The 27,912-nt window shown below is 43.6% G+C and overlaps 1 protein-coding gene across 1 annotated transcript in view; it reads left to right on the top strand.

The window, feature by feature from the left end:
* LOC112118404 (neurofascin) overlaps positions 1 to 27,912 on the top strand; it is a 100,699-nt gene that overhangs the window by 71,587 nt on the left and 1,200 nt on the right. Inside the window, exons 25-29 of the mRNA XM_024216694.3 lie at positions 4,899 to 5,051; positions 8,988 to 9,104; positions 11,696 to 11,851; positions 18,839 to 18,970; positions 20,607 to 20,673. Coding sequence (XP_024072462.2) covers positions 4,899 to 5,051; positions 8,988 to 9,104; positions 11,696 to 11,851; positions 18,839 to 18,970; positions 20,607 to 20,673 — 625 coding nt within the window. The remainder of the gene's footprint in view (positions 1 to 4,898; positions 5,052 to 8,987; positions 9,105 to 11,695; positions 11,852 to 18,838; positions 18,971 to 20,606; positions 20,674 to 27,912) is intronic.

Genomic DNA, 27,912 nt, shown 5'->3' with positions numbered 1-27,912 from the left:
CTATTTGGATCAGAACCTAGTTTGTCCTCAGATGAGTTGACGGTGAGGTGACTTTGCAAGGCTGGTTTACAGCTTATTAATCCCATGTTTTAGGGAGAGTGAGTTGTCTAATGGTTTAGAGCAAGGGGAATGGAAATGGGGGACTAGAGGGACTCCTGTGTTTTATTCCTGATTTGCTGTGTGAACTTGGGCGAATCAGCACTAGATTTTCATACGTTGGCTTCCAGATTTGGTGGGTGCAATTTTGCCCTGCCATTTAAGTAGCTTACAAAGCAAACTTTTCAGAAGTGGCCTCTGATTTCAGAGCACCTGCAGTTCCCATTAACCTGAGCAGTCGATGCTCAGCACTTTGAAAGCCAGACCTAAAGTGTCTCCCATTGGGCATTGAACATCAGAGGCTCCACTTGAAATTGTTGGCCTTAGTAGCTAAAATCCTTGACTGAGCCTGCAAATTGGGACCATACATAGGTGGCTAAATAAGGTAAGCTGCCAAGTTTCATAATTTTGTGCTGGCTAAAATGTATAGTAGAGTTTTCAAAAGCACCTGTGTGACTTAAGAACACGGGTCCTATTGGAAGGTCCTTGAAAGTTAATGGGACTTGTGCTCCTACATCAATTAGGTGCTTCTAAAAATCCCACCCCTGGACTCTTAATTTCCCTGTGGCTCCGTTTACATATCTGCCAACTGGGTACAATGATATATTCTCAATCAGGACAGGATTAGTTAAAGTGTTAAAGCGTTTTGTGATCCCCAAGAGCCTGACACTTGTAAAGGTTTAATACTTGAGTGTAGCTTTTAATGCCCCCTTGCCACTCATTTCAGACTCACTCCCTGTCTGCCCATCACCTGACAGTGTCTTTAATGTTCCTGATATTCAGAGAAGCTCTGATTCTCTGTCAAAGTCACCCTTTATCCTCCTTCAGTCTGGAGTCAGCCCTCATTAAGGGCTAGAATTCAAAGGACAGAAAATGTCCCCTTTCCCCCTCCCTCCCAAATTACCAGCTGAGCTATTCTTTAAGATTCATTTCATATTAAAAACCAAATGAGGTGTTCGCTTTGTATCGTTGGTCCTATCACGGGCGGATTAAGGCTAAATCCCCCAAACATGGGGATGTGCTCTCCTTCCCAGCTCCTCCAGCTGGATTCTCGCCTTCCTCTCACTTTTGATCTTAGTGGTGCAGCATGGGGTTGCTGCCTGATAGCCTGCTTCTTTCTCACAGCTCCATCTGGGGCCCCTTTGAGTTATGGGGTTTCAGGATCAAAGCATCCTGCATTTACCTGTCCCTAGTCTGCCACAGGCTTGACATGATGATTCATTTTTGTAAGCACTGCAAACACCCCCCGAATCTCTCTCACTGACTTTTATGGCAGTTGCATACTGCATTATCCTGATGCAAGGTGATGGCGCTACCCTGGGGTATTGTTTCCAATGGAGCTATCACGGATTTGGGGCAAATACTTCATGTCATCACTGTCGGCCGAAGCTGAGAGGCACAGCTCAGACTGTTATTAACTAGACCATCACCCTGGCATGTGAAGGACACCTCCAGCAGCAGGAGCACTCTAATAACTGCACTCCACCTGTTTGTTTTTTAAATACATGAGGATCATAGCCTAACGTGAGGATTAGTAAATAAACACACACCAGCCAGCGTAATACAGTGTTAGCCATTCGTACAAGGTCAGTAACCCAAGCACCAAGAAAGGGGCATTGAGGGGACCAGACCCTAAATCCCTGGAAGTGCATTGGGTTCAAAATAGACCTTTAAGAATTTAGCAGGAGGCACACTTTAGTGGTATGAAAGCAGGACCGGGAGGCAGGAACTTCCGAGTTCTAATGCCAGCTTTGCCACTGACTCCTCTGTCCTTGAGCAAATTACTTCTTTCTGCCTTGATTTCCCCCTGAGTAAAATGGGATAAGGGTGCCTCACAGGGAAGTTGTGAGCATTCATTAGCTAATATTGGTTCCTACTCTGGATGTTTTCATTGGGTGTGTTCAAAACTCTGTATTCAGAAGGTTGTCCTTTTAGGGACAATTGAGTTAATATTGCCAGTAGCCACACTGTTCTCTTGAGCTTCAGAAAAATGCAAGGAATCTGCAGGGATAGTGCTGTTAATTTTTCTCAGCCCAATTCAGGCTTTTGTACCTTATAGCCACAGGGCATAAGAAACACCCCTGATCTTATAATTGGCTAAGAGGAAGAACTGCAGGATAGCAGTCCTCTCCTCTCAAAGAGGCACTTGTATTGTGGTGGCCTAATCAAATAAGAAAGGTCTTTGTTATTCTGTGTCTCATACACACCAAGCAAGTTCTGTGGTTCTTTGACTTGACCTCTGTTTCTGACACACTGTATTTTCTCTGGATGGTCTCACATGTTGTTTGGCATCTTGCTTCTTCATCAACATCAATCAAACCTTTGACAAGGGGGTGGCAGGAGGCTTTTGATGGCTGTGCTTGTGCATGACGCTGGCTGTCGTTCTGTTTGTATCTGAGTGCTAAAGGTCTGTTGCTGACACGATATTGTGAAAAGGGAAGCCATGCTGTCTTGCTTGCATACTGTAAACAGTTTCATTTTCTGTTTGAGTGGGTTACTGGGATTTTCAATGTCTGTTTGGTATTTATTCAGCGACGAGCTGTAAGGGGAAATTGGCAGGGAGATGCACTGAGAGATTTAACGGTTCTATTCCATCTCTGAGCTCTAAGAGTCTAATTTTTGGACCACCGGAAATGTTCTGGTTTTACAAATATTTTGTGGGTGGGACTCTTTGGGTCTAGCTGCTTTGAAACCAACTGATACACAATATGTGCACACAACCCTTCTATGGGTCTCTGGGAAGCCCACTGAGGCACATGCTGATTCTTAAGCAATGAGGGACCCTGGAATGCAGCAGAGTCATGTGCAAAGAAGCATCTCTTTCAAGAACCAAAATAAGGCCCTAGTCCTGCAGTCGGGCAGGGAGCCCCTCTGAAATCAGTTGGGGTCTACTTGGGTACAAGACCTGCCAAACTGCAGACCCAGGTAAAGTGAAAACGAGGAAGTGGCAAAGATCTGGTTTTGTTCTGGGCTGTCTTTTTAGACTCCTTCCCTAAAGTTGGTTTTATTTGGATAAAGGTCATATTTAAAATAGGTCCTCTACTAATTCTCACTCATAACCAGGAGAGGCATTGCATGTCACCAAATCACAAGAATAAGCAAAGCAGAATTTTATAAAAACCTAGGATACTTCAGTACAGGGATCGCAAAGCAAATTTTTGATGAATTATTCTGACAATTGCTGTTTAATTTTAGACCAAATCCAAATTTAGCCAAAGGCAATAACCCTTTGAGGGTTAGGTTATCCAGTGCTGGTGCAAATATTTCGCATGGCCTGACCTTCATTCATAGCTAGAAGCATTTGGACAAGCATCTCCAAATAGCAAAATAACCCTCATATCTACCTTTGTAATAGATTTTAAGGCCAGAAGGGACCATTGTGATCAACTTGTCTGATCTCTTGCGCAACACAAGCCATAGGATTTCACCCAGTGAGTCCTATTAACAAGGACCATCTACTGTCATCTACCTAGCTAAAGGCACTGGCTCCTATTCTCCCATTCAAATCTTTTGAGGATTAGGGTCCTGATTTATCCAAAGTGTGTAGACAAATCCAAAAAGTGAAAGGATTTCTTAAATACCGTAACTCAGCCTGTGGCGTCAAGCACAGAAAAAAACACCACTCTCCACCTACTGGACCATCAGTCGATAGAGTTCAGTATTCTTTAGATTTGCATCACAACCATTGAGGGTCTAGGAGAGAAAGAGGTGTATCCTTCCTTGCTGGGTGTGTGCATTATATATGTCTAGATCCCCTTTTCTCTCCTGAAATACAGCATAAGGGGGATCTGGATGGAGTGAGGGGAAAATGGGTTTATAGAAAACCTAGACTATGCAAGCCTCATCTTAAATAAATAAATAGAAAAGGCAGGTGAGGGGAGGGAAAGCTGAAGCCATCCCCCACCAGATTAAAACAGAAAGCTGCATCCCCGTCCTACAAATGCCTCTTCAGCCCCAAAAGGCTCCAGCATCTTTAAGACGAGCTAGAATGGAAACAGTTAAAGTGTCTGCTGGCAGAATGCTGTCAGCTCAGAAATGCTGTTGGTCTAGTTCAGGGGTGGGCTACGCTAATTGAATTTTGCTTTGCCTAGTCTGTGACAAACTGGATTATTATATTTTGTTAAGAGTTAAATCTTATTTAAAGGGCACTTGACTGCTCTGAGCAAACGTCTCTTCTCAGTTACATTGGGTGTAAAGTGGGGAGCAGAAACTGGCCTTTCTGTTCATTGTCCAAGAGGACATAAGTAGGTCACTTTTTTTTTTTTTTTTTTTCCTTTCTTTCTTATGATGGCAGTTCTTGCTGTTTAAATCCAAAAGGGGTAGAGGTGGTGGTAGGGATTTAAGGCAGAGCAGCCGAAAAGAGAGGCACGTTGTTAAGCATGGGAAAGGGAATAAAACCAACAGCCAGCCCAGAACAACACTGGGGGCTATTTGTTTGGGGCCTGAGCTCACCCACTTTCTGCTGCGTTTCACGTGTTTGTTCTCACTCACCTACGGAATTTTTTGCGTGTCCCTTTATCCAAGAGATTCCAGGCACCCCCACACACCCGCCTCTGCTGGCGCTGAAGTGCATGACTGTCGCTAAAAATGTGCACTTGGAAAGACAATGAAAACTAAGCTTCATTTTCTCATTTCAGATGGTTCGGTTTGTTCCCCCTCTCCCACCAACTCCTGTTTTTCTCTCTGTGTCGTGCCGCGCCACTCTGCTTTCTCTCTCTTGCGTGCGTTTAGCCTTTGGGGGTGGCAAGAGTTAAGGATATAACCTCTTCTAAAACTGCAGTTTTTACATTTCCCTCTCCCAGCTGCAACCTCGTTGCCTACAACTACAGTCAGTCTAACCAGCACTACAACCATCGCCACAACCACCACCACAGCTGCCACAACCACTACAACCGTCGCCAGCACTACAACCACTACGGAGAGTGCTCCGACAGCCACCACTAAGCAGGACTTTGGTACTACACTTTCCTATTTCCTCTAACCCACCTAACTGTAGCTGGGCCTTTCACCTATTTCATGTCCATACTCAGGTTTAAACGACAAGCCAAGGATGGAATTTAACCCAACAAGTGGGGGACTTCTTAGTGCTTTGGGGATGGCTTAGCAAGAAATCGGAGGAAATGGGACATAGGTGTCAAAGCACAGGACTAGTTTACAGGCGTTTGGGTTCTAATCCAACTCACTGTGCCTCAGTTTCTCCATCTTTACAATGGGGATAATATCACGCTCCCAGGAGTGGTGTGATTTTAATTAACAAATGCAAAACATTTGAAATAATTAGGTGAAAGACAATACAGAAGGTCACAAAGTATTATTAAATATTCTATTACCATCTCAGAAAAGGGATTCTATTATTATTATTATAATAATAAAGAATTCCACTTCAAGTCAAGCACAGCAACTGAGGTAGCAGACCCGTTATTGTGCATGGGATTCTTTTGGTTTATGCTTACCACTCTCTTTGTAGTACAATCTAGATATATAGCCCATGGGAAATTTGGGGAAGTATTTAAAATTGCAAGATGCAGACAAATTCCATCTTTGGGCCAGGATCAATTTATCATGTGTCTCTGCTGGGAGGACTACATCCTGCATTTACATGGGGATGGACTCTCTAATGTAACAGGGATTCTAAATATCCTTAATCTATTGACAGGGAAAATGGAGAGAGGTCTCTGTTGCTTTTTAAAAGAGAAGTTACAGTAATTGCATCTCTGGTAAATAGACTGGTACTTACGGATAAATCACTACATTATCATTTGTATTCACTAATCCAAAAAGTGCACTAAGCTTGTGGCAGAAGCTAATACAATCAAAATAGTTCATAGTTAAGACTCAGCTCCTGTAGACAACTGTACAGGTAAGAATCACATGTGTATGTTGTTCCTCTTCATAGAGGAAAAACATCACACTGATTAGTAATGAAAATAAAGAGGATTCTTTATTGGGGCTGCTAGATGCAGACAGAACCTATGCTTCTCTCTAGCTCCTAGAGTAGCTAAATGCCTTGTCTACATGATAAAATTACACCAGTTTAACTCAAGATGTTAAACCAATGCAAACCCCTGTCTATTCACCCACATATCCGTTGAGCTGAAATTGATTAGGAACAGGTTTAAGCTAAACTGCAATAAGCTACTCAAACTGAAGTAAGAACATCCATAAGGGGTTTGGACTAGTTTAACCAGATCAATTTATACCCCAATTTAAGTTGAAGAGATGCAACTTTCTCATGCAGACCAGGCCAAAGAGACTCGGCTGCCTAGTGTTGCTACGCAGGATTTCCACAACTAAGCAGCATAAAAGGATCTGCTACCAGAAAGGTCTCAGACAAATTACTACATGAGAAATGTTCTCAGTAATTGAAAATAGGCAGTATCACAGAAGCAGTATGTACTACCACAATACAGAAAAGGCGACACTGAAAAAGACTCATACCAACACAACAAGCTAAAGAAATCAGCAGTGTTCATCTCAAACCATGCACCAAAACATAAGCTGAGAGGTCATGTATTAATGCAGTTAGCCCAACTAATTTTATTATCAGTGTCGTGACAAAATAATGCAACGTTTTTTTAAGAGGAGGGAAACAAATTCTGGGCCATCATCTCATGCTTTGAAAGTATGTGGTTTGTGTTAGGTATCCACAAAATGACCAAATCAGCATTTTTGCAAGTTTTTGTTTTGTTTTGTTTTAAGTGAATCGATTTTCAGCTGAAATTAATTTTGAATTATGAAATTCAAAACTGGAGAACATTTTAAGCTGTATGCTCAGAATGCAAACCATTTTAAAGTGAAAAATGGTGAAAATGGGCCATTATCGCCAACTCAGCGTGAAATGCAGAAACTTCACATTTAAAAAAAAAAAATTTAAGCCTTTTACAACATTCTTCTGCTTCTGGGAAGTCATTCAATAAGACAAATGGGGCCCAGTATGCTCCACCGTCAGTACAAGAACACACCCACACAATGATCCTTGAAGCATTAACTATCCTCTCCTATGCTGCCCCAATAACCTCACTGGTTACTGATGCTCTGGTTGAGTTTATCTCACTATGTAGCAATCAATAGAAACTGCTGTGTTCTGAAACAGGAACATGTTGAAAAACTGTTCTCTCAGTAGACTCCATCCTCTTATTCCTTGGCCAAAGCCCAAATTTTACTTGCTATGCTCCCAAAATTGTCAGTCCCAACCGTTCAAAAATCTTGCGTGAGACTCCTCTCCCCCCCCCCACCTCAAATCATGAGGATTTTTTTTAAATAATAAATTTGGGGATCTTTTTTGTTTGCCTTTTTGGTTTTGGAACCTTTAGGCTGCACTCAGTGCACGTTTTCAAGCTTTTCTTGGCAACAAGAAGGGTAAGAAACTCACTTGCAATCACCTGACTACAGCAGCTGGGCTTTAAAAAAAAAAAAAATCAATAAATGATAAAATGATGGGAGTTAGCAACACTATGCAGCATTGTAACAGCTATGACAGCATATCACTTGAACCCCAATGTCGCAAAAACACTTATGTACATGAGTAGTCTCATTGACTTCCATGGGTCTACACACCCACACACATAAAGCTAACAACATGTAGGAGTCTTCACAGACTTGGGGCCTTGATTGTGATTTCTTGGGGTAGGGTTCCTGCAGCAGTCTCTAGTTACTCCATTTGTCATGGCTGCACATTGTGCATCCAATGGGATTGCAAGGCCCTGAAGAATCAGATAAAGAGATGCCCTTTTGCAATCCATTTATATTATGGAAAAATCTTCCATTTTTTAAGAATGAGTTTTTTTCTGCCGAGTACAGGAACGGAGTCAGAAATCACTAGCATTTACTTTGCTATACCAAAGTCTGTGCAACTGTGTCATGTAAACATCACAATGTAATTTTTGCTAAGGGCTAGTCTCAGGGCCGGCTCCAGCATTTCTGCCACCCCAAGCAGAAAGGGAGGGAGTGAGGGACCTGCCGCCCCCGAATTGCCGCAGGTGCCGCCCCTCTCCCTTGGCCGCCCCAAGCACCTGCTTGTTAAGCTGGTGCCCGGAGCCGGCCCTGGCTAGTCTACACTGGCAACGCTAAAGCACTGCCACGGGAAATGCTTTAACGTGGCTTGTGTGGTTGCAGCAGAGCGCTGGGAGAGAGCTCTAAAAAAATCACCTCCACGAGGGGTGTAGCTCCCAGCGCTGGGAGGTGCACTGTCTACACTGGTGCTTTATAGTGCTGAAACTTGCTGCGCTCGGGGGGTGGGGGGGAGAATGTGTTTTTTCACTTCCCTGACAAGCCCTAAGTCACTTTGCAGGTGCAAGCTACAGTAACTGGCTCTACTTTAACATAAAGAGGTATTTACTCACTCTCCAAAGTAATATTGACATTGCTCAACTTGAAAGTCACTTGTGGTTTTGCTAGGAACAGCTTGATTGCATTATCCAACATGTAGTTTGTAGACTATTAACATGGAAATGTTCTTTCCCAGTCCCTCCTCTAGATTGTGGTAGTGAGCGCGTGCTTCTCTCACCTTGGGTTAGGCACTCTTTTAGCTAGACCATAGTAGTTATGATACAGCCATTAGTCTATCAATAGTGTAAGGCAGAGCCTCTCTGAATTTAAGAACTGAGTTACCTAAATACACAAGCTGTGATGCACTCTTGATTTTAAACTCACCCATAAGGCTGAAGGTTCAGAGTAAGAACATGCCAGGTTCTGAATTTGCCAATGAATAAAACATGCCTTAAGCATTGTAGCATACTTAGCTAGGAGGGCATATCCACCAACTAATGCAAGGGGCTTTAACTTTTGTAATTCTTAATAACTTTGAAATAGTTTGTCAAACCCAGATGTGAGGTTAAGATCCATGTGTGTATAATCCAAAGTACTAACTCCTGTTCTAACCTGTCCACCAGCCACGAATGGATCATCCATATGGAACGTAAAAGCTTTCACTAACAGTAACTGGGCAAACATCACCTGGAGCCACAATTTTTCTGCTGGAACTGACTTTGTGGTTGAGTATATCACCAGTAAGCATCAGACCGCGTGGAGATACTGCAGGGCTGTTATGCCATTAGAGATCCTGTCAGGTCTCAGGTTTTCAAAGTGCCCCTTTAAGCAATATTAACTGCAGTGTATTGAAACCTACTGTCCAGCCTGTTCATGGGGGGAAATATGCAAAGGATTCTCTTTGCCACTAAGAATGCATTGGAATCGTGTGTTTTGCCATTCTTCTAAATGCAATTACCTTCTCCTTTCATTTCTTGCAATGGAGGGTTCAGGTCCATGCATTCTGAATTAACAGGGCTGCTCATTTGGGAGTCCAAAGGAAGCTGTAAAGGCTGCAGCTTGTCATGAGATTAAGGGCTATAGAGAAAGACCAACCAAATTGGGAACAAATGCTTAAGGAGAGGAAAATGAATACTTTTAATAGATAATCTATGGCGCAACAGTCAAAAAAAAATGTACCTGCTTTTGGATGAAAAGGGTAGAATCATCTGTGATCAGTAACTCCTGTGTAATAGATTTCGTTGTCTCTTAAAATTACAGGGCTCTATCTGGCCTGGAAATTCAAAGCTGGCACCTGTCGTGGTTTTGGGTTGTTGTTTTTTAAATATTGCTTTTGTGGTGTCAATAGGCAGATAGTAATGAACACTGTTTGCATCTATTTCCCAAACATTTCATAATGTCTGGTATGAATTTAAACAGTCTGTGATTCTTGACAGTGATCCAACTTTGTTTACAACATTGTTCTAGAGATGAACTCACATGCTACTTAGAATCCCTTCGATTGCCGGACAGTACCTGTTCCCTCTGTAAGGCTTCCACACCTTTAATTAGTAGGCAAAGCAATATTTGCAATTCTCAGCACTGATTTAAGGAAATTACTTTATCTTCTTCCCTTCTGCATCATTCTCCAGAATTTGAAATACTCATCAGGCTCTCAACTCCCTGATGCTTGCTCTTAACATAGTAGAATGCAAAGCATTTCTCTGAGCTTCGGATGCTGGTCTCTTCCATCCCTAGTACTCCCTTTCACTGCAGAGAAATCTTAAACACATACAGCTTGTGCCTAACATGAGGCCAGATGAAGAAGTCCCTCCTCATGACAGGCTCCAATGGGAGTTGTGCCTGAGTAAGGATTTCAGGATCTGGGATATTCACAACATCAGACGATGCCTCCCAAATCGCCTTTCAGGAAAACTCCCCAGGAGACCTCATATTATTGATCCCCAAAAGGGTCTAAAGATGCTCCTATATCTTGGAAAACTGCACCTATTCAGTTGCCATTTGCAAACCGCAGTGGAGTTGAACTGCTCATACAAACTGTAGTGCTGGTTTCCATTTAATTCTTTCAGATTCCCTCGCCACTGGAGCAACCATACCCCTTCTGTCTTTGGTCAGAAGGTACTCAAAGAGCTTTCCCGCCTCTTTATACTAGTGCCAGGCATCTAACACACAGACTGAAAATTGTCAGCTCCCACCGTCTTGGCTACAGCATATACCACAAGCACCCCTAGAGGGAAGGGCTGTCTGAGTTTGGGCTATCAGACTTTCACCAATCTGTTCATTCTGTGCTAACACAGTCTCACCTACCCGTTTAAATCGCCTGCACCCCGATATGTTTCAAGCCAAGGGTACAGTGTGGTATTCACCATGCAGCCAACAGGCTTTTCCATAACTCCTGCCTCAATTTAAACTGGACACGAGTGCTGAGCCTCCATGTAGCATTCCCTTTCCCCTGCTAGACCACCACAGCGGTAGGCATTTACTCATTTGTGATACAGGTTGTCCCAATTTTCTATAATCCCCAAGCAAAAAAATACCCTTTTCTCTGCTGAGTGCTGCAGATTTTATTTAAAGGTATAAAATATGCCCCACACATGGTCCCAGGTTCAATCCTCGTGTATGGCCGGAATTGGGTTTATTACACATGCAGTAGGGACTATCAGCAGCACAAGACCCTGCCCATTTGAGCTGAAGGAGCAGCTTCCCAACCTGCAAGAGGATCTATGTGGGCCCACCACTAGCAGGGCCACAATCACGCACATCGAGCCAGTCTTTCAAAATGCTTACAATCCTCAGCGATTCATTAACCAACAAACATGAACAGATGTAGATTTCCATCCTGCAAATAAAACTGGTGTGAAGATCCTGCTATCAACCCCTTCTTCTCAAAGGCTTGAGAGACGGCCTCTAACCCCGTGCCCTGTAAGTGGGCAGACTGGCTTTATCAGATCAGCGGGGGTAGACAAATTCCAGACCCCTCCTCTGTGAATACACTGCTCTGATTCCCCCAGACACCCAAACCTAAAGACTGGTTAGCAAAAGAGCTCCACCGGGTTCTAACAATAGAGAGAAGTCTCCTGGGTGTTTACGAAGGCATTTTCAATGCAACAAACGGAGGTGCTATTAAAGCACTGTCATTTACCTGTATCACTGCATTTTCTATATTCCCAAATGGGCAGTAATCACAGTCACAGGACATTAAGATGTTATGGCCCCGGTCCATCAAATTATATTATTTCTGCTCCACAGAGAGGTGTAGCATAATGCAGTCGACACTAATATGTCTGAGCTTCCTGCCGCCTGGTTTTGATGTGAGGTTTCTGTTTCTCAGGTAACAATACAGTGAGATCTATCCCTGTTAAAGCTCAGACCCCTTCCTCTGTGCAGCTGGCTGACCTGACCCCCGGGATGACGTACCAGTTGTGGGTTTTTCCCAAATGGTCTAGCCCCAGCGAAAACTCTTACATAACCTTTACGACAAGCTCAGGTGAGACGGGTTCCAGCTCCACTGTGTGATGCCTTTCCAAGACATTTCATTCCATCCTGAGCTTTACCACTTGTGTGCTGGATCTTCTTGCTGGGGAGGCTTGGCCATGACCATGCATGGAGCAAATTTCATTCACTCCACTGACATTGTGCCCTCTCTGCCCTTATTATAGCCCTGGCTCAAGAAGCAATAAAATTTCCACGGTCAGATAACGTTGTCTCAACTGCAAGTTATGAAAACCAAAAACCCTGGTGCGGCCAATAATGTAACAAGCTCCATTTGAAACAAGGAATCCTACAATAAGGGTAGAGATCATGCACTTGTCACGCAGCTATGCTTAAAACATTAAGACAGACTCCTGCAAAGGATCCTGCTTGTTACTGCAGGCTCTGTGTTTGCATTTTCACTTGTGTGCTGCTTCTTGTGGTGGTGGTTCTGGCACAGCAAAGCGTCTGTCTCTTTATACCTGGGTTATTGCAGTAATGGGTGTTCATACATTCATGACAAGATATGGATGAGGAATAATGCCAGGGGAATGTAATGTTTGTAGAAGGCCCACAGAGATGGTCACAGAGGGGTATGTGCATAGGACTTTACAGATGTATAAGAAGGCAGATATAGTACTCCGGGAACGACATGTTCAATTGCATGAGCAATTTTCCAGGTTTATCAGCTGACTGCATTTTATAGAATGCTAATTATGGGCTTGATACAGAGCCCACTGAAGCTAATGGAAAGACGCCTATTGACTTCCATGGTTGTTGGATCAGGCCTCATTTATTTAAAACCTGTGTTATCACTCCATGAGTTTTGGTAGAGCCATAATAGGGATAACATGGTCAGCCATGGATTTTGTGGCAGGCACCTCTCTGTGATGCCTGTTGAAATTTGGCCCTAAATATTTATTTGAAAAACAAACAATAACCAACCTTTATGTAGGACCTTGAAAGCAAAATATAGTGTTCTACAATCTCTCTTTAAGTAGGAAACCCTGAAACAAATTCTGTTTGCACTTACATCATGCAGTGCTCCAGACAGAGATGGGGAGGAGAATTTGGCCTTTCTGTATCTTATTTGTGAGGTTCAAAGTATTGGTGTCCTTAACTATATCGAGTTATCCTTATACCATAAGATGCTAACATAACGTGACAGATGGAAAATGCTAATATTCGTGCAGCGTCTTTGTATAACCATGCACAACTCTGATAAAATACTAGCAAGTATACGGTACCTTGGAAGTACAGCCTGACCTTGCCTGGGAACTGACTCAGTCTGATCTGCCTCTTTCATCTCTAACCATTATCATCCTGTGAAAAATGGTGAAACCCACACCACAGTGTTCCTCTTATCACCATCTTTGTAAAGAATCCTTTAAGGACAGCCTGGGGGGGAGGAGGGTTAGTTTGACTTGGGTTTTTCCTATTTCTATACTACTCTATATTATGTGGTGCATGGAGTACGGGTGTTCCTAGCTAGGGTCATTTTTGTGGCTATGCTTTTAGAACTGGAACCTCAAATCCAAAACATCCTAATTTTGAGCATGTTGGCTTCAAGTCCCTAAATCTGAGCTTGCCCCTACAGTTTCGGGTTTTGGTTGGATCCAGAATTGAAAGGAGGCTACTTTCCAGTTCAGATGTGGCCTGGAAGGTTTCCAGAACACCTCCAGTTGCCATACCTTAGCCTTGATTTCGTCTCTTAATTCTGAATCCCAAACCTAATCCAGATCCCAACACTATCTCCTTCGCCCCCTCACCGTTTCTAGAAGAAGTTCCTATTTTCTTCTTTGTGAATAGCTGTAAGTTGCCAATTTTAAACAGACATATCTCTTTTCCTGCCTGCCTCTTTACCCCTTCTTGCGGGGCTCTCATGCATAGGAACTAAAAGGGAAAGCAAGGTCCAAGGAATCCAAAAAGCAAGTAGTTTGGTTGATTTTGATATGCACTATGCATTTATTTTTGTTATTCCAAAATCCACATTTTCTATATTTGAAGGGCTCCTTATTATATTGGCTTTAAAATTCAAGGATTCACCGTCTTTATTCCTCTGATAAAGTCCAGATGACTACCCTCGCCCTATCACCATGGGATCCACAAAGCTATCAATCGTTTATGCATGCATGCATGCCGCAGTTTCATTTTTATCCTGGCTGGATGCTATTGACGTGAGGGTTGACAGCCCACTGCCCCATCATGTGCCATCATTAATGTTTTATGACAAGAAAGCACTGTCCATTTTTTTTGGTTATGTTTTGCAAATATCTATTCTAGAGGTTGCTGCTTATTTATCTGCATTCAAATTGAAATAGCCCACCTGCACCGCGGCTGCAGTATACTGCACTCTGACTTCTCTGCCGACGCTATTGAGCTTTTGGTTAATCAGAACAGTGCTTTCCAGTTGTAAGTGATGCTTAACTACAAATGTAGCTTGATTTAAAAAGAAGGGGGGGGTTCCTTTTTTCACCCCTTAAAAACGTGGGAAGGAGGATGCAAGTTTCACAAAATGTACCAGTTACATTGGTACCTAGAAATCAACAGTGTATAAAAATCAAACTAGCACTGGATGCGTATTTTTGCTGCATGTCTTTCTGTGCGCAGTATTTTCTCTCTCTATATATATATATACACACCTCTCTATATAAATATGTATGCGTGCATACGTATGAACACACACACACACACACACACACACACACACACCATTGTCTACAAAAATGATCAAATATTATAGCTTACAGTACTGTTAGGACAACATGTGGCATCATTACCATACAATTAACGTAGTATTTTTCATACAGTATAATTATAAGATGAGATTTTTCAAGACCACCTAAAGGGCTTGGATGCTCAATCCCTGTTGATTTTAATGAGAATTGGTTTCCTGGTTCTGGGCAGCTTTGAAAATCCTACCCACAGTTAACCCCACATGCAAATTTTGGGAGCAAATTAGCTGCCATACAAGCAACAGTACAGTGAAGCCGACTCTAAAGACCACCTACAACATGAAGCACAGTGTCGTGAGCTACCTCTTTAAACCCAGTCCAAGATTCAGCCTTCAGAGAAACGGCACGTGAGTTTTGCTAATCGCCCGGTCAACGGTTTACGACCGATTTCTCTGTCAGTTCATAAACTTGTCATTTTTAGTCAAAGCATGTTTTGAATCACAGTTTATATTTAATTCAGGAAATCCACAGTCAGCGCAATGGTGTTTCAAATCGATTCCTGTTGGATTACCCGGCTTCTTTCTTTTATTTAGCTAAATTGCTGGCCTGGCATAAAGGCAGATCAAAACATCCTGTCAAATTACAGCCACCCACCTATTCCCTTTTTTCCAAACGCTGTGATCAGTCACTCTGTTTACTCTAAATACAGGTTTGCTGTAGGTGTAATTTTGGCATCACATGATTTTTTGGGGGGTAGGGATGGCAATTATAAGCCTACTTTGACAGTAGCCCAGTTCCACTATCCTAGTGAGAGACCCTCCTGTTACAGTCTGTTTAAAACACTCCCTGCGGTGGCAAATCTGGCCCCATTCCACATAGTGGCATGATGCTTTTTTTTCAGGCGGTTTTTGCTTTCAGTTAAGAACCACTCCATTTCTCAGCATTGTTTCCCTGTAGAAATCCCATCCTGTTAGCATTGCTAATACAATTTCCTTTCATTTCAAAGCTCTCCAGTATAATTTTACTTCCCCCACCTCCACCACGAACATTGTTACTCTAATTCAATTCTCAACTCCATTGAATTATCTCACCCCTTTCATTATAAAAACTTGCATCTTTAAAGAGGGTTCAGCTCCCAGAGTGGGTCCTTTAGTAGAAAAGGAGCATGCACAGAATACCAGCTGACAGTGTTAAAGGGGGAAATATTTAAGCTGGCAGCTGACTCCCATTGAAAGTCAATGAGAACTGGACACCTAAGGACAGATCTACGCTACAGAAGGTTTGTCAACACAGCTATACCAGCAAACCCTCCTAGTGAAGTTGCAGCTTCTACTGACAAAAATGTGCTATTTCTGGTATATCTTATCCAGTTTCCCAACTGAAATCAGCTATACCAGAAAAAGTCATTTATGTTGGTATAACTGTGTCTAGACTAGGGTTTTGGCTGTATAATAATGTTGCAGTTTTTTTTAAAAAAGCAGCGCGCGCAACCAACACTACCATACCAGCTAAAGTTTCTAGGGTACAACTGGCCTGACTCCCTTTTGTGCCATTGAAAATCTCCTCCTAAAAATCTTGGGCCAGATCCTCAGCTGGCATAAATCCGTAATAGAGCTATGCCAATTCACCGTGCAAGGTTCTAATTCCATTTTCATTAGTAAAAACTCCTTTTCCCCCCCCCCCCCTTGAACTATCCTAATTTTTGTAGCAGTTTAGCTAGAAACATCCACTCACTAACATCAGGGTTTCAATTTGATCAGGGTTCAATTTTTAGGGAAAGCATGAATTGTCATGGCAAAAAAAGATATGGAACATCCTGAAGTTGTGTTTAAAGGTATGGAACGCCTTGGATCTGAAATGTTTAAAATTAAACCCATTTTTGACAGTGTTGACCAGTATATCATGCCTCTTTTAGATAGGCTTTTATGTGTAGGTTTCAGAGTGTATTTTTATGGTGTTACTTTGTATAGTATCTCTAAAAACATCATGTTACCATGTTTGAGTACAACCCAAAAATGATCAGTTTGGGGAATGTATTAAGATGGAATTAAAGTCTGATTCTGTGGATTTTGCTCGTATGAGTAGTCCCATGGACTTCAACTGGAACACCGATGCAAGCAAGGCTTGCAGAACCTAATCAGGGATCATCCTAAGAGAGCTTCCCAACAGAACATGCTTTTCCCCACGTTGTTCATATTCTGTATCTTCATCTAAAATAGCTGATATAACATCAGCACTATTTGGCAGATCAAGTCCTCCGTGACCACTTGTCATGAAAGAATTGGGTGGTTCTAAAATGTGGGTAACTTCAAAGTTCTCAGGCATTATTTGTTGCTGACATTCTGAATAAGGACATTAGATGTGGTTTGTCACCGCATGCACACAGTTCCCATTCACATTACTTGGAATTGAATGCATTCAAGTGGAAATACCCAAAGGGAAAATATCCTTCCCACCCCTCCTGACTTGAAAGCCATGGCATCTGATTTTGCAGTCCTTCGTGGAATTTTGGCCTGAGTAAAAAATTGCAGGATGGGGCCCACATACACTCGGTGCAATGGCGCTTTTGCCTAACTGCGTGAAGGTTGGTCCAAAGTAGAGTTGATTAAGTGTCTAACTGTATGAGTGTGTTTCACTGCTTACGATGATCTGTGCCTATGGAAGATGGTACTGAGCACTAGATAAGCTGGGTGGCTGACTGGCTCTGAGCCCTTGTTCACATTAGAATTTGATATTGTTTACCTACCTAGGTGATATTAAACAAATGTAGCATATGAAGGATTCTGGTACTGCTTCCTCATAGCCAATGTCAGATGAACAAAACCAATCTAGTTGAGGATGTTTTCTTTATTACAAGAGAATTAACGGAGGGCATTCGCTATCTTAGTCCTGTCAGAATGAACCCTAGTAAATTCTGGCTCAGATTTTTGATCCCATCAGAGTCAGAACCTGGCAGTCCCCCATCTCTCTTGCCATGCATATCTATATTTACACTGCAGTCTGGTTACGTTTAGCCCGCTGATGCACTGAAGGTTATTCTCTGCTCTGTTTTGCTGAATACCAGGTGCATGTTGATTAGGAGAGCCAGGAAATAACAGTGAGTTGCTATTTATAGGCTAGAGCTTTGTTTGTCCTACTGTGTTTAGGAGCTGCAAATAACCATTGCCCAAACGTTGTAGAAGGCAGCTCAGGGATTGGAGTTAAGTGTTGGGATACTTTTCCTTGCTTAATATTAAATTCTGATGGATGGCCTTGTCGTATGAAATAAGCTGTGTAATACAGAGCCCTCTCCAGTGAGGAGACATACCATCTTTCAGGGCTCTAGGGCCAAGACTCTTCTTGGAATCCAAGGATTGCTCATCAAGGATCTGCCATCAGGGATCTCCACTAGGAAATCTGCCTAGGAAAATTCTTGGGTGCCAGATATAGCTCCCTGACCTCCTCACTGGCCTGGACAGGGTCAACCGACTTCAGCACCCGTTGTGGCAGCGCCTGGTCACCACATTTCCTCACATCAGCGGGGATGGCTCTTTTCAACCCGGACTGGCAGAGAATTTGACACCTTATCAAACAAGATAGGTTGTACCACCTAGGTCCTGGTCTATACTTGGGCATTGCCCAGAGTGAGCAAGAGCGGTGGAGCTACACCAGAGCTGCCTTCTAAGCAAGGAGTTAAAAGTAGGGGTAGCCTGATTAATGGAAACTCTGGCTTGTCCTAGCTTAGGAACCAGTGCTGGAGCAACTGTACCAAGTGCTGACCTGGGGCTATTCCCTAAGAGATTCTCCCCAACTCTGCCACTGCATGCACAGAGCACAGCAGAGTCAGGGAACTTTCTATATTTAGTGCTTTGTTCTAACTGTGTGCCAGGAAAATAAAAGCTTTTAGCTACTTCTTGGATGAATTTCACACCCCATTTATGGGGGCCGCCTGAAATATAGCTTTCTGCTTATTTCCCCAGCACTGTAAATGGATGATCAAATCTGTTACCCAGCTTCTTTTGCCTTTATTTTTAAACACCCTTCATTAGTCTGTACTAGATCCATTTTATTTATGTTGGTTGTGACCCTCTGCCGTGCACAGCTCCTGCCAGAATTTTGAGTTGACAAAGCGTTTAAAAAAAAAAAAAAAAAAACAACCCAGCCCATATTCCCATGTAATCTCCGATACCAACCTGATCAATACACACACAATGCAGAAACGTGGTTATAGAGATGGATCGTTTGTGAACTGGTGAATTGGGTTTTCCTAGCCACTTGGCTCAGTTTAGTTCTCTCGGCTGTTAGATTCTGCCCTTTTTAACTAGTTTTCTTGAAATTCCTCTTACCAGCTTATACCAAGAACCACGTGGACATTGCAACCCAGGGCTGGTTTATTGGGCTGATGTGTGCCATTGCGCTTCTGGTTCTGATTTTGTTGATAGTGTGCTTCATTAAGAGAAGCAGAGGCGGGAAATACCCAGGTAAGAGCAACATCCAGCACTACCTTATTCACACTGTTGAGTTTAAAGGAACCCCTAAGCTTTCCGGAGCTAAGTCAGCTTTACTCATCTCAGCCAACCCTCTCCTGAGTCAAAGGGTTTTTATTCCTCCCTGGGGTGAAAATTAGTGGTATCAGAAAGAATTTCAGTTAATTAAAGGTGAGGTGAGCGCTCCGTGCTATGCTTGCTACGCAGGAGAAAGGTTGCATAGTTCATTGCTCTTGTTACGAGTGACCTGACATCTGCTCAACAAATAGGCTTCTCTCTCTCTCTGCAAAAGGATCTCTTCCTGCAAACACCTCATTGGAATCTTCCCAAGACAGAGACAGGGCTTAGGAGAATTCACCCAGTGATGCCCCCTCTATAGCCATTTGAGTTGCTACACCTTGGTATCCAAGCCCCGTGGTAACGCTCAGTACCCGATTCTGCAAGCCCCTCCATATGTAGGATTCCTATCCCAGTCAACACAGCCCTGTAAGCAGAAAGCTTGCAGGACTGGGCCCCAGGTAAGATACAGGGCAAACATCCTGCAGTTACTTCATAGGAGATGAGAGAGAGACACAGACACGTGAGGTCAAATTGCAGTATTAATATGGCCTGTGTTCTGATCCCAATGCAGATAATTCCTTCCAGGAAAGAGAATAATACTGACCCCTGGGGTTAATGTAGGGCACACTGAGCTGCTCAGATGAAAGGCTACTGTGCATGAAGTACAATAGCCAGCATTTGCCAACAGCTACCCCACGGTAATATTATCAGATCATTACTTCCCCTATACTTAGAATGGGATGTATCTGTTTACTGTGTGGCAACAGCTGGCAAATGTTGACTCTTTAAATTGCTTCATCTGTACAACACTGGAGTCTCATTAGAAAGAATTAAAACCACGAGCATAATAATTGTATCTCATACACCACTTTAAACCCACGCTTAAGGCTTGATAAAGAAATGGATACAATTGGCACCCTTAAAATCCTAGTGTGTCCCATTCCCGATAAAATCTTTCACGGTATTTGCAACATTCCTCATTCTAGGTCTAATTCACCTTTGTAACACTCCACTTTTACATCAGTAAAATCAAGGGAGTCATGCCGGAATAGCGGTGGCGAATCAGGCGCCCTTAACGCAGGAAATAAACACAAGGAAATACATTGCCCTACCAGTGGCAAGGTAGATACTGCAGTGTGAGATTTTACTAGTACCCACTGTAGACACAGGTGAACCCAAGGGGCCCTTTCTGGCAGGGATTGTGTGATACTTCTCTCCACTGACCCCTACAAAGTTATTCTTTGATTTCTAAATAAACCCATCCTAATAGAATGACAGCTCTTTTGGAGATTAAAAACATGAAATGATTTATAATGACTTTCCCAGTACATTTGCCAAGGGCTCCTGATCAGATGTGTGAGAGCATTGTCTCAATCAGTTTCCATGTCAGTTACTGTCCTCGCTTTGTATTCTCCTCATCCACATTCCTTAGCAAAAAAAAACCCCCAAACAAAACAAACAAAAAAACACACCCACAAAAGGAGGTTGTCCTTGAAACTATGCAGCTAAATTTTTTAAATCTACCATATTTAACTTAACTTTTGCTTGGTGGTGTGCTTCTTTATCACAGTGCGTGAAAAAGTTGAAGTCCTGGATCATGAAGACCACAAAGTAGATGATCCATCATTTGACTACAGGTATGTCTCTACTTGGCATGTGTGTTCAATAAGCCACTTCTATCCCACCACCTGCCCGACTCAAGTTTCACCCCTCTCTATTCTTCCCCACCCCACATAACTATCACCAAGGCACCGCACTGTCTCATGAATTACTTTTCACCTTCCTTTTCCTCCTCCTCCTGTCTCCCACTGTGCAAGATCTCTACAAAAGGAGACATTCCCGCCTAAATTTCCAGAAAAGCAACGAAACTAGAATGTTCTAATAAGGTGTCCTTTCTCCACCCTCTGCATTCTCGAGGCAGAGAATGCTCTGACAACAATCACTTGGGACAAGATCATTCTCCTTGGGAGGAAACTGGCTTCAGACACACACAGTGACACACCAAGAGCCAAAGATCCTCAGACAGTGCAAGGCTATTACAGCCATATGACACTCTGTTGCTCAGTCTTTTTCTTAGCATTAGTGCGCTATCTAGAAAAGAGATGTCCAAATGCTGTTCAGATTAGCCCTCCGAGCCTGTAAGAACTCCATAATACATACAGGGCGACCTGTATGGATTCAGATGCCAGGCCTTACCCTAGAGGATCCCAACAAACTCCATTGAAATATGCCTTTCACTGCCTAACAGACACTGCTCCAACAGCTGGGACCTACCCCACATCCTATCAGCCCCTCTCAAACTCAATGGCATCCTTGAAAGAACAGCAGCCAGGTCCCCCATCCAGCCACGACAATACTTTAACAAGGGGCTAAGTGAGTTTCTGTGGCTGTCTGCATGTGGTATTGTCTTCATGGCTCCACATCGGTTTCCTCGTTGCTCCCAAAGAAAGAAAAGAGGTAAACTTGCCAGCTCTTTAATTTCCTTGCCTTTTACAGTATTAGTAACTGGGATTTACAGTGTGCCTGCTCCTTAGCGTGTCTGTAGCTTGCTTTCACATTTTGATTTTCTTTTACTTAAGTAATTGCAGTGAACCTTTCCATATAGGCTTGATCCAAAGCCCACTGCAGTCAATGGGAATCTTTCCCCTGATTTAATGAGTTTTTAGATTAAGCCCTGTGCCATAGCACAATATTCCCAGCATTACTTGATAAACTGAAATACCAGAGATGGGAAGGACTTATTTAAAATGCAGAGCGAGCTAGGATGCTTTGGGATCAAGCTGCACAGGACTGTAGCGCCCCAGACAGCTATATGAATAAAAGGCAAAATAATTGGATTCTTTTGGACAATCATATTTGTGTCATTTAGTAGCAAGTTGCTACAGTAATTCTGTTCCAGTCGTGGCTGTTTTTCTCAAGAGGATGCCATGTGACCAGAGCGGTTTCGTTTTCTGCATGGCATATGCAAAGATACAGAATGCAAATAAACACCCAGCAAAAACCCACCTTGGAGGGCCAGACAAATAGAAACTCCTCCTCCAGACTCTCAATCCCTTGCATGTTTGGGCTGTGGATTTAGAGCTCTCATGCCATGACATTGGAACGTCAATTTGCACCAACTGTTTGCCTAGCCTGTCTTCTGTCGCTGCAGCCACAGTCTGTGCCCCCATAGTTGAACGTTCATTTTGCAAGAGCAGCCTGCTCTGTGCACGCCTGTACGCGGACGCTGAGCCATCTGTCAAGCACGCACTGGTGAGGTTCTGACAAGATAATCACATGGAAGGGACTTGCTTTGTCTATCACCTTTTGCCAGTGCTAAGAAGCCAGCCCAGATGGCTCAGTGGGACATAGCAGGACTGGAACACAATATGGTTTATTAGCCTGCAGACAGCCAGAGTGAATTTATTCACTCTGAGAGGCTGTTCTGCTGGTAGGAAATAGTTATTGTGAGAAGGGTAAGCTCACCTTGACAGAACAGCTTACGAAAGTTAATTGCAATTTATATTAATGACTGTAACTTATTTTCCATGCACTGTGTACAAGTCCGAGGACATCCCTGACCAGGACTTGAGAACAACAAAGGAGCAACTAGCAGTTCCATTTCAGGTTTCACCCTGGGCCCAGCACACATGGGACAGACTCTGGGAATTTCATCAGTGTTATTGGAACCCTGTACAGTGCAGACATGATCCATAAACCCTGTGCAGTGCAGACATGATCCAAATAGCTGTACATCTCACTGTTGGGTCTCGGTCGTTTAATCTAAGTAGCCACTCAGTGACCTGGCACATGCCCTTATAGGTCGCTCCCTTAACAGCTCAAGCTCCTGTTTTTTCTGCTTGGACAGGCACCCTATGGCACTTTGTGTAAGAGCAGGGGTTTGTACTGGAGTCTGAGGCCAAAATTTTCCTTATTTCCACCCCCAAGCTGGCTGCATTGCAGGGGTATTTATATAAAGCATTTATGAAGCATTATTGACTGGCACCGTGGCTATTTAAAATGCTATCACCACCCACAGATGGAAGAGGAAAACCCAGCTCTTAGCTTGGCTGCCATCCTTCAGCAAAAGGAACAGTTCTGTAGGGCTCCATTTACTGCCCAAGCACCATCCAGGCAGCAGGACATTTGTCAGGACAATGGAAAGGGATCAGAAATGCCTCTTTATTGCTAATATGTGGTAACCCCCACTACATGCTGGGTGCTTTCCAAATGCTTAAGGACAGCCCCTGTTCTGAAGAGCTTGCCATCAAAAGGCAGAGGGAGGGAAACAACAGACAATTTAGGGCAGGTCCACACTGGGGCGGGGGATCGATCTAGGAAACGCAAGTTCAGCTACGAGAATAGCGTAGCTGAAGTTGACGTTTCCTAGATCGAACTAAATTTACTTACTGCGGGTCCACGCGGCGCAGGCAGGCTCCCCCGTCGACAGCGCTTCCTCCTCTCGGCGAGCAGGAGTTCCGCAGTCAACGGGGGAGCGCTTCTGGATCGATCTATCGCGTCCAGATGAGACGCGATAAATCGATCCCAGAAGATCGATCTCTACCCGCCGAATTGGGCGGGTAGTGTGGACCAGCCCTTGGATGCAATTTATATATAAAAAACCAACAACATAGTCGGTTGTTTGTTTGGGGGGGTGGGTTGCTACCTCAGTGAAGGTATTTTTAAAGGGGGCTGTCTCCTTATAGTGTATCCTAGCGGTCACCTACCTCTCGGCGCTATCAAGGGGTTTAACTGGGGCAGATTCTACCCCAGAGCGAGTATTGACTTCGGCTCTGTCTTCACTACAAACGCTGCTGAAGCACTTCAGTGTAGAAACTCACTCCAGCAATGGGAGGGGCTCTCCCATTGCTCTAGCTAATCCTCCTCCCCAAGAAGCAGTGGCTAGGTGGACAGAAGAATTCTTCGTTCGACCTAGCGCCGTCTACACCTGGGGTTAGGTTAGCTTAACTCTGTCGCTCAGGGGTGTGGATTTTTCACACACCCCGAATGACACAGTTGGGTCAACCTAACTTTTTAGCGTAGGCCTGGCCCGCGTTATGTCAGTTTGTGGAAGAAGGTGCCACTCAGCATATGAGCGTCAGAATCTGGCTTTAGATTAACATGGGTGTAAAGTTCTGAGGTGCTCAAATCACAGGCACCTTGGAAGTGTGAAGTATCATTACTAGCACAGCATTAAGCATGCAGTGCAGAACCAGACATGATAATACCATCTTCTGGCTGGATTCTCTTCCAGAAAATCAGGCCACAATGTCCCAAGGTTACAGAGAAGGGTGGGGGAAACAAGGCCTCCCTTAAGCCGACAGAGAGGAAGGTGAACCTGAAGAATTGGTATGAAGTGTGGTTGGCTGATTAAGATTCAGAATGGTTGTGATGTTAGGCTGAAGGAAAGTAACAAATAGAGTTTAAAAGGAGGACAGAATTTGAGTGGACGGGAGTTCATTGGTTTCCCTCCACACCTCCACATAAGCATGTCTGATATGCGCTCATCATGCCCTCACATTTGTTATGCCCCGTGCATGCTGCTTTCAAATCTCTGCAGCCTGTAATTACGAGATACTGTCGCATCTCTCTATTCCACTGAAAGAGCAATGGTCACCCTGCGCAGAGGCTGAGCTGAGGAGCCTATTTTCAAAGTGGGAGACCATTATCTTTGGACAGCGTTCTGTGCCAGTGCCTATGCCTCATTCTACCAAACGATTCCAATGGAACTTAGCGCTGTGGAGGGGGAAGTTGGCTGGAGAGCTCAGGGAACCAGAGCCTTTCACCTGTAGGGCTCCAATTCACTTCCAGCCCAGACTGACTGACTGACAGACATGGTGCTCTCTGCCAGCTGTTCAGTGACCTATGTGTAATGAGTTCAGTAGGTCTCATTTCAGTTCCCAGCGACAAAGTGTCGATATCACAAGTACTGCCAGCCTGTCCACTGCAGCCAGTCTACAGCAGAGATCAAGAACGGAATGGCCCACGGAGATAGAACTGTCCTCTTATCCCTAGAGGAGGTCCCACTGAGCCTTTCTGGGAGGAGCCTGCGGTCCCTGGACCAGTGTGGGTCACCTTCAGGTTCCAGGGCCGTCAGTGCACCACCTTTCACCAACATGATATTCAACTGAAAAATCAAATTGATGAAAGGGGTGGAAAAAAAACAGGAGATCCACTCGGCTAAGCCTCAGCCAGCTTATTCTAGACGCTGTCACGGACAGCAGTGACTGCAGGCCATCCAGTTGGCTCCCAGGACAGGAACACCCTGTAGCACATCTGCAAATAACCTGTTTTCTGACTGCCTGATACTTGTTTTTTAATTCGGTACTAACTTTTGAGGGGGAGCCAGTGAGGTTCAGCCAGCTAGGAACGTAACACCAATTCCATTTGGTATAACGAGGCAATTGGCCCCTCGAGGAATGCAGTGGTGTTTCAGCGCCTGCCCCTTTAAATGCATACCTCATCATATCTCTCTCTGATCCGGCTCTTTCTGCTTCTCTCTGTTTTATTCCCATTCTTTCTTCTCCTTTCCACCTTGTCTATCCACATGGACCATGAAGGTCTCTTGAAAGGTAGGACCCATGTGCTGCCAGAAGTCCGGCACATTTAGCTTTTTCTTCGAGCTGTTTGTTTCTTTCATAGCTGAAATACTCCTTACCTTTTGTCCCTCTACCTAACATATTAAACAACAATCATCTCCCTCACACTGAGATTTCAGGCACTTCATGTCCAGCAAGTTGCATTCCTCCTGAAAAACATTCAATGAGTTGGGAGCACCTATCAGAACCAGTTAAATTTTAAGGGCCCAATCTGCAACCTACACTTATGTGACTAATCCTTATTCATACAATAAATCCAACTAGCTTCAGTGGGACCAATTGCACAACTAAGGACTACTCACATAGGCAAAGGTTGGGGGGGTTCAGGTTCTGAGGGAGATGAATTAAGAATCCTCAGGTCAGCTGCTTGCATGATGCACCTCTGATGTATTGACCACAAGAGGCACTCAGTCTATGCACTGTGTGGAGGAGCTGAGGGAGTGAAGACAACAAAACCACAAGCAAAAAGATATTAGGCCTAAACAATCAGTCAGTTATACATATTGAAATCCCACCTCTCTCTCTGACCCATGTCACTTGTGACCACGCTTCCCAAACGGTGCTGAACTGGGTGCTCTTATTTTCTCATCCACACATCCAAAACCATGAAAGTCCATTTTAACGGGATTAAGTTGCATCAATGTGCTAACGACTCTACACATCACCTTCCTAATGTACTAACAGGACACAATAGAACCAAGAGAGGCAAAGCCAGGGGGTGGGTTTGGAAAACTTTCTTGCCCTGGCGTCTGGCCCCACAAACACCACCTGAGGAAAACTTTTGATCCAGATCCATTTTTTTATCTGAGCCCACCTCAAACCTTGGGAAAGGAGATTTCAGATCAACTGTTCTGGTTTTTGCCACTCTCTGTGTATGTTATTGGGCTTTCTAAAAGGCGGCACTGCTTGCAGATTTAAATTCTTAACAAAGAAGCTGCTTGTAAAGCTACCATGTTAATTCTTAGCGTGATGCCAAGTTAACACAAGGCCACAAGGATTGCTTTTGTTGTGCTACTGGATTTACAAAGTGCTGTTACAAGGTAATATGATAGAGAGCTGCAAAATGCTCTGTGGGACACCGAATCCCTCCTACATTATGGGATGCTGAAACCATCACTTAAATGGCATGGGATAGATTAAATGACCTAATAGGTCATTCCCATTGCTAAGCAGCACTAAGCTCTATGGGCCAAACGGCAGCTCCCAATGTCTTCACAGGATGCACAGCTCTGAGGGAAGAAGTTGACTGTCAAATGCAACTTGAATCTAAATGATCAGGGGCAGGAATGGGAAGGAAAAGTGAAAATAGCTGTCAATGGTTTATTTCCCATCTCTGTATTGAAATGAGTTGCGTTGTGACCGAGCTTTGCCCAACGCTTTACCTGCAGAGTAACCATTTATCACTCAGTTGCTGCTTTGATGGCTGTAGAGCATTACAAAAGAGTCATGAAACCATAGGTCTTTGAGCTTATTTGCTACAAGTAAGGAAGGTGCATTGTTTCCATCGAGAGCACAATACCCAAAGCATAGCATAAATGCTGCTTTCAATGAGATCCTGCCCGAGTGTAGGAAAGCTACAAAAAATTCCTCATTTTTCTTTCAAATGCTGGATCATTTTTTAGATTGATGACTCAGCAAAAGCAACTTTGGACCATTCCAATTTTTTCCCCTACATTTTAGCTAGACAGAGACCGACCACACACAGTGGGCCAAGAAATAGTGTTGCTTATTGTGTAGCCAGTTTTGCAGCAGACAGTTCTAAGTTTGAGTCCTCAATTGAAAAGACCCACTAAGAGAAAAATTCAACTTGACATCTAGGATTTCAATAGAGGTAGCATCTCTACTGGACATAGGAGATCAAATAAGGACACATTATTAACTGATATGAAAGGCATCTCTTTCGTATCCTGCAGTCCACTCACATATTATTCATGTGTATGAGACACACGTCCTTGCTATACAGGGGAAATGCAACTTTTTTCCTGATTTTTGTGAGATACGTCTCTGAAAAGTGTTTTTTCTATGGGTTTGCTTAATCTTTCTGGTAGAAAACAATATAGTTTCATAGTGTAAAATGTCAGAAGTGTTAAGGATGAAGACTCAAACAGATTAGCCTCAAACAGACGAGATGAAATGATTGAAAATAAACTCCGAGAAGTGAATTTCCACAGATACTTGAGAGATGCACAGATTTTGGCATCCTCCCCATACTCCCCCCTGCAGTACTTTGAAAAAACAACAACCCCCAATTGCATGTGGGCGTGGCTATCTAAAGGACAGATTATGTCTGTGCAAGAG

The sequence above is a fragment of the Terrapene carolina genome, unplaced genomic scaffold, assembly GCF_002925995.2.
Source record: "Terrapene carolina triunguis isolate 2854851 unplaced genomic scaffold, T_m_triunguis-2.0 Scaffold199, whole genome shotgun sequence".
Classification (NCBI taxonomy): domain Eukaryota; kingdom Metazoa; phylum Chordata; order Testudines; family Emydidae; genus Terrapene; species Terrapene triunguis.
Note: the sequence above shows the minus strand (reverse complement) of the source record. Positions and strands in the feature narration are given on the sequence as shown.